A 12,265-nucleotide genomic window follows, 5' to 3' on the forward strand; every position below is an offset into this window, starting at 1 on the left:
TGTATTTGGATGCAACATATAGAATTTTATTTTAAGAAACAATTTCAAATATTACAATTTGTTATAGTGATTTAAAGATATAATAATTTTTATTGATGGTTTATAATAGGAAAACTAGACCTGTTTATCATTTCTTAATTGATTAAAGTTACCCATGGACAGAATAACATCTTAACGGATTCCACACCCTTTAAACCACCACCATTAAATATGTTTTATTGAAACAATTTCATTGAGAAAAACCACAAAACAATCCAATCCCAACTCCATATCCACGAGGAGAATGAGATGAATTCATATTTACAACACACGAGTTGCCGCTTCGCTGCCGGCATGTGAGAGGCATTTTATTGCGACATTCGTCGTCACGAACCGTAAACCCTTTCCAGCGTCGACATGCCACCACGCCAATCGGTGAGTATAGCGAAACATGAATTATGGCGGCCATTTTTCACACGTTCCCGCTTCCGTTCTGCACGATCTGAGCGCGTATCCCTGCGTGGCAGCTCGATGGCGCTGGACTCAAGGATTTCCTGGAGACCTTGGGCGGTTTCGTGAGGGTACACGTCCACGTGGAATCCGAGATTTTCGGTTCCGGAGCCTGGGTGCCGTCGGTCCAGTGCTCGCTTTCGCAGACATTCGGGAGCAAATTCAAACGTTGGACAAAGCCACGGCCCCGAAACATCGTGCGAAACCACGCGCACGAGTGTGTGCGAGGACAGGAACGTACCGGGATCCATTTCCGGGGATGATTTATATTTAATATCTTTCCAGCCGGTGCCGGCGTTCTTGTCCCGCCAGTGTGTTTCCTTTGCGGGCCGCTCCCGAAGGGCCACCGGAAACGCACGTCACGGCTGGGCAGCTGGGCCTTTCAGTCCCATTCCAGGGGCCGGTGGAATATTGTTCTAAGCCCCCGGAGGGGTGGCCAATCCGCGACCGGGCGACACGTTTCCTGAGGTGCTGAGTTGAGAACTTGAGGCCTGAAAAGATGAATGGAGTCGCACGGGCGAGACAGCCCGAGGACTCAGTCCCGGTACACCCGGATGTGCATGGGAAGAACTGCAAGCAAGAGACCACCGTGGTTGTGGTTGGTGTTGGTGGCGGAGTTTTCTAGCTGGGGATCGTCTTTCATTTGGTGATCGTAGCGTGTGGAAACCTTGGCGCACGATCCGGAGTTGGCCGGAGAAACCGGGAGCCCAAGTGCAATGTATATTAACATACTTCTGTGGTTGAATTTATGAGGCGATAAAATGCAGATATGGCACGGCTAAACTCCCGATTCGAACCAACGCTACGCTATCTTGCCGATTCGATGTGTTTTACAAGCCCTAATCGACCGGTTTCTCGGGGTACGAAGGTGGTTGTAATATCGTTTGCCAACATCAGGACGCCGAATCGACGATTGCAAAATTGCCGGAACAGTTTTAGTACACTGCGTTTAAAACCTACACAAAAAGGCATATGACAACTTTTTTCACGAATTGAGGAAATCAAAATAAAATATATACATAAAAATAATTTTTAAATCCGTAAAAACCATCGCTAGCGATTGCTCACCTTTGTATCCGTTCACCTTTAAGTACATGTCACTCTGGTCCGGCTGCTCACCATCGTAAACAGAGTTCTGGTACAGCTGGTTGAGGTTGTGGCCACTCGACGAACCTGTCGCCAGTATTCGGGGCCGATCCTCTTCCACATGCCATTCGCTACTTTCGTCGTAAATTTGATGAATGGTCGCCTGACATTTGATCTGGAATTGGGTTAAGAAGAAACAATATTGATTTATTTAAGTATTTTCACTACATGTAAGTTACGTTTCGTTTGTAATTGAGTTTCCTTAGTAATTACGATTCTTTACATTATTTTTTCTAATGAAAAGCATCGAACAAGAGTAACAAAAAGCGCCCTAATGACAAACATATAATGATAATCTCAACAATGTCTACTAATCCTGGGACTAAACAGAAAAAAGCAACGGAAAGAATTCAACTAGGAGCGCAGAACTAATAGAAGCAAAACAATAACAGACAATGATGATCAGCGGGAAAGCATCCGTAACAGATGCAGCATCCGGTTGGTTCCGTGTAGCATCCGGACCAAAGGCTGCACGGAGCATCACGTTGCCAAAGGGGCTGCAAAGGTAACTCTGGTAACGGTCGATGGCCATGCGGAGATGGAGTTGGACCCGGAATAGCCGGAAGGAAAATTTTCTGCTGAACGAAAACCAAAAACAAAAAAAAATAATAAAGCGATGCAGCAACTTTATTCCATCGTGCGCCACGAGCGCCATCTTCCGTTACGGAAACGGAAAGAAGCACCACCCGCGCAGTTCAGCGCTCGCTCCAACCCCCGGAAGGGTCCTTTGTTGGAATCAATTTAACTTTTAATTAACACCATTCGTCCAGCGAAGAATTGAATGCCGTTTTTCACTATTCACACGCCCGTTCGGATCGTTCCGGGTTTCTTCCGTTCAACTCTCGCTAGTTCATTTGTTTGCACGAACGAGGGCGCCGTCATCTTTTTCTTTCCGTCAAGGAAAGGGTCGTCTTGGTACAAAAAGGCACCGCATGCAACGTTCGGGACGTTTGGTAATCCCGTCCGGTTGGTACATTTTTTCCAACGGTCGGGTTTTTGCTTCAGCCCGGGTCAGTTTCGATTATCTTCCGTCCGCTGTACGGTGGGATAAGAGGCGGACATTTCGGACCAATCGAAGTGTTTTTATGTTAATGGTAATGTAGCGTTACGAGTGTTGGACCCACGCACCTTAAGATGGGGACATAATTATGCACCTTAAATATTTTAAGTACGAAGCACTGCTTTGGTAAAGGTAATAATAAAATAAGCACTCTTTTTTCATCAGGACCCTAAGTTAGCAAGACCTTTCTTTGCAAGGGTTCAAAATCGAGCTGATTAGGCGTAAACCCCCGAAGTAACAAGCTTAAACGATACTTAGATAGTTAACTAAGAGTAAGCCTTAGTATCAATCTAATACATTGCACAATGTGCTAACTGTGCTATATCAAAGCAGAAAAAGTGAAAAAATGTGTAATTTTTGCAAATCGTAAATCGAAATACGTGTGGTCAATTTAAAACGAGTTCGAAATTTAATGTGTATTTCAGCATGTTGAAGAGATATACTATAATAATATGAATACAATTTTCCCATTTTAACAGCTACAAGCAGTGAAATAACGTGCTCTTGTTTGGTAATGAATAGAAATATTGACATGTCCGCATGATCGTTCTACCTTATCCTACTGTGCGGCGGAGCGAAGATAAAATTTTCCAAGAATGACCTCCACCGCGCACATTTGCAATGGGTCGTGCCATTGTAGCGGTTCGACTGCAGGTGTCGGTTACCGGTGTGGAGTGGAAAACTTGTACTTTTTCATCCCCCAATGGGCGACACCCTTTTTTGTACGGGTTACAATTAACCTTGCCTCCTTGGGGTTGATTTACCAGTCGTGCTAAATATTAATTACACTCTCAACATTTTCTTTTGGTTTTAGTTTCTTCCCGCTTCTCCGATCGGCAAGTGACAGCTGCTGGCGATTAGAAGAGATTACCGGATGAATTGAGTGCGCCTCGAGCAGCGTGAACCATTGTCGATGAAGGCAAGGGACGGGTCATATTTCCACAGGAAAGATCTATGATGTAATCAAATTCGCTTTGGTTTAAGTGTAGAAGCTCTAAGTAACTTCCGGAAAATGATCTAAGGCTGTAAACCTCCTTGGCAACTTTTCGTGCATACAATTCAAAAAGCAGTAAATTGACTGTGAAGTTATCATGGCGAAAGTGGGGATGAGAGCAAAGAAATTTAATCTACAACTAATAAGATAAGGATGACGAACAAAATTTTCCATGTCGGTAAATTTCGATAAAACAATCAATGTGCTTCATACATATAATTTTAATAAAGAAAACAATTTGGTGTTAAGCAAACCTCGTCAAAAATACTGTGAAATTAAAAGGGTGTCGTTATATAAGCAAAATCTGGTAGGTGAGTGGTCGACACTCGACAATGTTGCACAATTGTTCGTTGAAATAGGAATATTTGACCATTTTTAATCATACTTTTAAATTTCCTTCGTTCACCGATCAACCAGTCGCGGCGTGTCTGACAAGAGCGCTATTTTGCATTAAAATGAGAAAACTTTTTGACGTCATCTTTTCCACCTGTTTCAACCTTCCTTTGTGCGTGTTTAAATTATGACTATCTACGCTTCTTCCAAGAACTCAGATCGACCTGAACCGAAATACTTTTTTCCTATCTCCTCGCTGTATCCATTACTCCACTACCTTTTTTTTTGTTTGTCTTCTCATTCATTGGATACATCCTTCGTTTACACATTTTTTTTTTGTCGAAACCCCGGTGGACCGTGTAATTTTCCACGGAATCCCCGGTGTACCTGGGGAAAATTTAGCACTACCCTTACCTTTAGCTTTCCCTTGACGAAGTGCGAGTGAGCGACCAGAATGTTGATGCCGAGGATCGAAGTGTCCAGCCCAGTGTAGGTGTCCTTTATCGGTCGGTACTGTTTGATGTACTGTTGTATAATCTGAAGTTTAGAGGAATAATAGTGCATTATTAGATCTTCCCAATGCAGTATACCACTTTCTTATTGTTCGTTGTTTTGGTTTTGAGCAAACACAAAATATAATTAAAATTTGCTTGCCAAGGCTTTTCTATTTTCGTCACAAACAACTTTCCATTCACAGTGTGTTTGTTCGCATGCTCCATGTTTCCGTAAATTGAAGATATTTCAATTTCAAACAAACAAATCGCCATGAATTGGTTAAAACTGATCAGAAAAAAAACGTTTCCACTCTCATTCCCCGAACAAGGCACCCTAGAGTGTGTAAAGTATCGCTGTTAACACGACCGGAATCGAAACGCTACGATACGGTTCGTTTTTCGCCGAGAAAAATCGTTAGCTGCCGTAAAAGTGTAAATTGAATTTCCCTTCCAGTGGGTTTACCCAACCGCACTGTTTGACTGCGAACCACCTCACACACATACTCCCAAGTAATCAGCATCAACATCGGCAGCATCAGCAGCAGCATCATCATCATCATCATCATCACCAACATTATCAGCTTGATCTTCAACTTCTCATCGCTCCACGGTTTGCTATTGCGAGTCGCGGGCAGAAAAGTTCTGGTCGGAAAGTGGATAAAATTACAGCAAATTCGATTTCGATTCCTTCTCGCCAACCCACATCGGCGACTCGCACGCGATCGCGAGCTGCTGGAAAATGCTGGTGATATTCGATTGAATCGTTTGATTTCCAACACCCACCCCCCGTTTCCCGTTTGCTGTCCCAGCGGCTCCCCGTGACAGGTGGTTCAATCCTTGCTGATTGAGTGGCAGGAGTTGGGTTTTTTTTTTCGTTTTTCGCGAAAACATCCGTCGTCAATGTTTGGCCGTCCGAAGCCGGTTTCTTGGAATGCGCTCGCTCGAGAAAGGGAATTATACGAAAATTACGTTTTTTACTTGGAGTTTTTCTTCGCTATTGCTTCCAAGAATCGATATGGACGAGAGATGGTAGTAATTCGTGATAAGTTGTTTTTATAATCCCCAAGAGATAAACAATTCTTCGAATGTAAAAACCACCTACATTTCGAAACCCCCGAACTGTGTAGTCCATTTGTGTTTCCTTGGAAACTTTAATATCATTTACTTACGCCCATAAGCCCGGATAATCCTTGACAGCAATATACAAACAAAACGCACACACCTCTTCATCGACGCAGAAACGCACGGTGCGTCGGTGTGACGATATGATGCCCTAAATCAATAGACCACATGCGGTGCTGGAGGAAAATATGGTTTCCATCTCCGGTCCCCACCCCCACACACCCTCTGCCCGAGTCGGGTCGTAAGCGGGATGCAATAAATCTTACCGGTACGTCATTAATCGTCCACGTCAGATTTGCTGGCGGTTTAGAATTAATCGAGGTGCAGTTGCCCCGCAGGATGTCGCCCGGTCGGTACCGACTCTGCAGGCCCGTTATTGATGGTTTTTCCGGCGGTGGTTCTGATGGGTTGCAGGTGGGTTTTTTCGTGTTGTTTTTAGGTTGTTGTGGCGTTGGTACGCATTATATCCACGTGGCACGCCGTGTGGAGGTGAAGATTTGACGCGTCGATTCGATTTTGTGGCGTGCGTTATTGAATTGGAAAGAAAAGGAGATGATGTACAAAAGAGGTTAATTCAGGGTGTTATACATTTTTTGCTGTTAGATCATCTGATACTAATGTAGCAATATTGTTTGAAATCGAAGAACACGAATAAAACTATGAATCGTTAAATATTACATTTTGCATCTCTGTATTTGTTGTACGTGATTCTTTTTTGAATTTGCTATTAAAATTAAATGATTTCGCGTAATAAGCATAGTAAAAAATCGAGTAGTCACATCTTTTTCCACAACGGATTCATTATCTGAAAATCATTTCTTTTTACTGGTCCTATTGACGTTCCAACTTATCCTCGTAGTATTGTCAGTCGTCGTCCAGACGCATTTGTGAGCAATAATTTAGTAGAAATAAAAAGCTTTGAAAGAAGTTGTTGAATATCGAAAGCCGGTCCTTTACAATTGCGAATAATAACAACGATCGCAAATGACGCGCTCGATAGGGCTTCACGAAAAGTAATGTGAATAGTTCGATGTAATCGAATCAGATGAAATACAAGATGGAGGATCTAGAGCAGTATCTTGCCTTTTGTTGTCCCCCCCAACAATGGAACTATTAACTTTAACGACTGGCTGACGCTAATCGGAGAAGCTTTCGATGGGATCGCTTACCTATAACCTCCATGTCGCCGGAGACTATCATCGTGTGGAAGGAGGGCGCATCGGCGGACACTTCGCAGCTATATTTCCCCGTTACGTTCGTTTCGTGCGCCTTTATGACGACGTGACTTTGGTTCGAAAGGGAACGCTAGAAATGTAAGAAAGTGTGGATAATGTTTATGTTAAAAAAGTTTACTTATCAAGTGGGGACACGTTTTATTTAATAACACTTATGATTCACTGTAATATCACCATGGTTTAAGCTTTACACATTTACTCAATTAACCAATGCTCTTACAACCCTTGAAAAAGTAAAATGATAAAATTCACCTAAAAGCATGGAAAAAATTACATGATAAGATAATACTCATCCAGAATTTAATTTTACTGTATGCAAACATTCATGAACTACTTCCATTCTTTGTTCTTCAATAAAAACAAATATTTTCTTAACAATTTAAAACGTAGCCAGCCTTGCAACTTTGAATAGAAAACCCAAGGCTTCGTAATTTATAAATGGTGTTCTATCACTGCTACTGTAACTTCATGCTATTCAGTTTTTTTAATGTATTCAAAACACATTCAATAGTCTTCGTTTTTGCCAAAGACTCATAAAATCTTGAGTATCTAATTTGGACCCCTCGAAGAGTGCTTATGCTTCGAGCGCGAACACTTCACTTTCCGAGCATTTATTCGCCTTAAGATTCGTGGCCTGCCTCCCCTTATCTTCCCCGCTTCCTCCAATGCAGTCTATAGTTGGCCAACAAAAACAACCCACGCAACAACAAGCAAAATAGAAAAACCCAAGCAACCTCTCCCCGAACAGCTGCAGCCGAGACCGGAACACAAACGAACCGTCATAAATCGGCGAGATAATTTAAGACGGTAGCCGGTAGCCGTTGGGTCGGCGGCCATTTCCCGGTGCTTTGCCAGCTGCCAGCAAAAAAGGCCGGTACTCTTCAGACGCGCACCCAATGTACGGGAATGTGCAGAGAGTTGGATGAAGAAAAAAAAAACACTTAGCAACATTTTGACCCCCCCCCCCCCCCCCCCCCCAGCCCTGGGTGCCGGCCGCCGCCTCTCGTTCGCTAGGACCCAATTTTCTAGATCAGGGGCAGCCGATAAACCGAGCCAGGCCTCGCGTAAGGTCACGCCCTGATGATGCCGTGCGGTTTATGGGCCACGTGTAAAATATTCCTTCGCCGCTGCGTTTTGCTGAGTTTTCTTTTGCTGATACCGTACTGGCCGCATCCTTCCCCTTGCGCGTAGCGATCCTTCGCTGCCTCGAAAAGAAAAACCCACCGTTGAACCCTACACGGCGGCCATGGGACATGGTAACATATTGGAGCGCAAACAATTTGTCGCGAAGTTTCGCGTCGTTGGAAGCTGGTCACAGTTTCATCCTCTACCAAATCCGAAGCAGCGGCCAAAAATGATGCCCGCTCGCAAGCACCTCCCCCTCTCCCCCTCGCCCAGCACGCCTTTGTCGGGGCGGAAGCCGAAAAATTCCAATAAACGCTGGCCGCGCTTTTCCGCTTCCGGGAGGGGTTGCCAGGGCGTTATCGCAGTTGTTTATTGACTGGAAAAGCAACAAAAACAGACATTATTTCTTGCTTATCTTCCTGCCGGATGCGTAGGGGTTTGGGTTCGCGCGGAGATGATGAAGGTGGCCGCAGTGGCCCCTTTTTCTAAGTCAGGTTTTATTTTTTTTTTTCTGGCTTGCCCCTCTCTTCCCAATTTAGTTTGTATCGCGTTTGTCGGACGCTCAGATCTACGGGCAGCATATGAATTTGCCTTTAATATTTCTTTTGCAATGCACATTCCGTAATTAAAGGTAGCCGAAGGATGCTTTAAGGACGCCGACACAAGTGGATCGTCGATGAAGATTTTTCTTCTTTCTTTCTGTAGCATCGTTCAAGCATCGTTCAAATCAGAGGATCTCTCTTCCAGCTGAAGTTAGAGATAGTCATAATATTGTCCATATCTCTACCGTAAGAGCCCAACGGAACGGCGTGTTTCGTTCGCTGAAGAAACCAGCACAAGAAAAACAACACATAAAGCTTCCATTTCCCTTCCCTCACAACATCGTGAAAGCGACGCGAAAGTGGAAATGTTCCAACAAACTACCAGAACCATTATTCCCAATCAAGATGAATCGATCGGGGCGAACAGATTGGTTCCCGGTTTTCGTTCCCGGGGGTAGGGCGGGGCCCTGTCTATCCCCGAAGCTCAGAAGGGCCCTCATGATGGATGATTATGATGGGAAGAATGAAATGAAATTAGAAATAGCAACCCCTCATTCGAGGTCGGTTCGCTTTTTGGCCCCGACCAAAAGCCCGTACCACTCCACGTTGTTCGATTTCTTGGCCACCGGTTCTCTAGTGGAGCGGTAGGAGAGTGATTTCGACCACTTGAAAATGTATTAGAAATTCATGAGGGATTTATGATGTCCGGTTGCTGACGCCGTGCTGTTTGTCCCTCACGATCTCCATTTATTGAACGGTTCTTCGACTTTTTCGACTTGAGCTTTATCTGGTATGTTTAACAATAAATAAATAATTTTCCTCCATTTGAATGACGTTGACATCGGGACAGTTTATATGATGGCTACATTTTTAATTCTTCTTTATGTAGGAAAACATTTAAAGGTAAAGATGGTTGATAATGTTCAACACTTTCACATTGGATTATAGTAACACAAAATTGACATAACTGTTGCTTCAACATTTACTATTGATCCATAGAATCAATATCATAGAATCTTTTGTGATTCTTTTATTTCAATTTAACGAAGTATTACAGGCTACAAACCTCGACGTCCAGGTTGAAAACTTTCATGGATGGATTTTCCTGCGGCGTGTACCGGTAGAACTCGCGCTTTCCCTTGTACCACTTGATCGAGTACAGCCGCTCCTTGTCCTCCAGCTCGTAGTAGCAAAACAGCTGGGCCGATTCGCCCTTCCGAACGGCCGTCGGTACCGTCACACGCACGTTTCGAAGGCATAGGGACATCTCTGCAATGACAAACAAAAAAGAAGAGTATGATTAAAGGATGTTTTTCCTTTCCAACTGTAAATTCCAAGCTCTTCTAGTTATTCTTAATAAGGCAAGTTAAGGTAAGGTTTCAAATGGCATTGTTATACCTTTCACTCCAATGTTTGGATTAGATTTACTCTTTAAAAATTCCAGCTTCCTTCAAAGCAATGTTTCTGATTTCAAAACCGCCAACTCTGTAAGTCTCTCCCTTGATGGTGCATGATAAGTTTTTCCCTTTAGATGCTTTACCGAACTTTACGATTCAAATGTCATAAATTTCGTTTCATCATCTCCGACGGTTGGAACTGAATTTAAACGGTGTCTTTTTCGTAGCAACAAGAAAAATCTTTCACCTTGAATTGAGGCAACACAGTGCTTTGCCTTACGGCGCTGCACTGTTGCATTTGTCGAAAAAGAAAGGGGAAAAGAATTACGATTGCGCTTACAGTTCGTAAGGTTCGAACAGGCACCGCCTCACTGTTGAAGGGACTTTGTTTTCCCTACGGAGCCGACAAGAGTCGTACAAATTCTGACGAAACCACGAAGGCGGCCTCGGTACGCGACTCAATCCCAGCCACCAGCAGCTTTCCATCGTCTTTGTAGTTTCCCGCAGGCAATCGTCTTATGTTTACAGGGTTCAAAAAACGTTCCACGAAACCGTCAAGACTAGTGGTTATACGAAGAATTGCCATTGGTTGAAGCACTCGGCCCGGGATGTGGAAGGAAGCGGAGAAAAAGATGAAATGTAAGATTAATTGCAGCACCGTACGCCTGGCCGGGTCCGGGAAAAGTCTATCCCAAGGGAGCCGCATCACCGGAGAAGCGTCCCAACCAGCCTGGATTTGGGTTACATTTGAAAATTGAGCATCGCGGAGAAAACTCCATACAAAAAAAACCAGCTCTCTCGGACTTAGCCGATTTTTGCGATGCCACTCTCGATGATTGCCGTCCGCAGATGCCGCGATAGAGGCGGAGACCCGTCGCTCGTGGACTTAGCCAAATTTTTCGATCCCGCTCTCGAACATAGCCCGCCGCAGATGCCGCGATAGCAAAGGAGCGTCCGTTTTGTGCGATAGAACGCGCGCGACGATGTGCGTGTGGATGTTTTTTTCCCGTTCGAACGGCGCATCTCACACGCAGAGTGATTTTGACATATCGAAGTAAACAAAGCAGCACGGTAAGTTCGCTAAAGTTTTTCGCCGATAATTACATGTTATTTTTACATTTCAGCTGCTACAGGGCTATATTTCTTATCTTCAATCAACCATCAATCGATCAACCTACGATCCAGAGCAGTTTGCGACGTAATTTAGACGCAGCGTCCAACTATATCATCATGACGAATCCTTACCAGCCGAGATGTAAACAATCTGGTAAGCAATGAAGTGAAAGTGTTTCATCCGAATTATTTTATGATTTCTGGTGTTGTATTTTGTTCTTGCAGCATTACAAACGCAAACTGCATCTTTACTGATGATTTAATTTGGTTTCATCAGTTGCACTTCATTCAGTCACGATGGATTTACTTCAGTGTAGCATTCGATTCAAATCGCCATCGGTTTGGGCATGCATCAATGCATAATCCCGCATCGTAAACAGTCAGGTAAGTTGAAAGGAAAGTGTTCTTTATCCGCAATGGATTTCCCCATATCACATTGTGTTCTGTGATGTCATCAGCGCATCTGGTGTAAGGTTTATATTCTGTGCAAGCAGCGTGATTATCATTCCGGTGGTCTGGTTTCGACTCAGAACACTTACACGTATCCTGCCCGGTATACATGGACATAGGTATCGTTGCGTTGGATAACGCACCGACGAAACTTCTTGAAACATGCAGGTGAGTTGTGATGTGTATGTTTGCTAGTTCGTATAACGTTGCTAATGTTTGATTATTATTGTGTTTTTACAGCTAAACTAATATCGTTGCGCATCTTTATTACAAGCAACGCAAAAAAGACATTGCGTTTTGTGGCCATCCAGCCGGATTTGGTTAGGTGCGTTTGGCGACCAGACGGAAAAACTATACTTGTGGGTGAGTGTATTGCTCTCGCTGTTTCAAACAATTAAAAAAGCAATCTAGAGAAGTGTGAAACCAACATTGCTTATCAATAGCAGTTTAGTTTGAAATTAATGTAATATGAATCTACTTTTCCAGCTGCATCCGATGTCACATGAAGGAGCTAATGACAGTGTTTTCGAAACGAACAGCTTTATTGCCGAATATCAGGTGAGATTAATCAAGAGATAAAAAACGATTCGAAGCCGTCCTCTCATATATAAATCCTAATGCTCTACTTATTTTAAATTTCAGCTGCATCTGTTTTGTTCGTCCTTTATTTTTCCCATAACGAAGGCGTCTGTATCAACTTGTAGTCAGCATAAACATGTACGAATGGTGTAACGTTTTTTTTAACAACAGAGGAAACAGGCACAT

General features: G+C 43.6%; 1 protein-coding gene across 1 annotated transcript in view; it reads right to left on the reverse strand.

Annotated features, from left to right (window-relative positions):
- Positions 1-12,265, reverse strand: part of LOC131263545 (uncharacterized) — a 34,395-nt gene that overhangs the window by 2,729 nt on the left and 19,401 nt on the right. The window contains exons 2-6 of the mRNA XM_058265757.1: positions 9,607-9,809; positions 6,808-6,943; positions 5,905-6,038; positions 4,437-4,559; positions 1,558-1,750 (exon numbers count right to left, since the gene is read on the reverse strand). Coding sequence (XP_058121740.1) covers positions 1,558-1,750; positions 4,437-4,559; positions 5,905-6,038; positions 6,808-6,943; positions 9,607-9,809 — 789 coding nt within the window. The remainder of the gene's footprint in view (positions 1-1,557; positions 1,751-4,436; positions 4,560-5,904; positions 6,039-6,807; positions 6,944-9,606; positions 9,810-12,265) is intronic.

The sequence above is a fragment of the Anopheles coustani genome, chromosome 2, assembly GCF_943734705.1.
Source record: "Anopheles coustani chromosome 2, idAnoCousDA_361_x.2, whole genome shotgun sequence".
Taxonomy (NCBI): Eukaryota; Metazoa; Arthropoda; class Insecta; order Diptera; family Culicidae; genus Anopheles; species Anopheles coustani.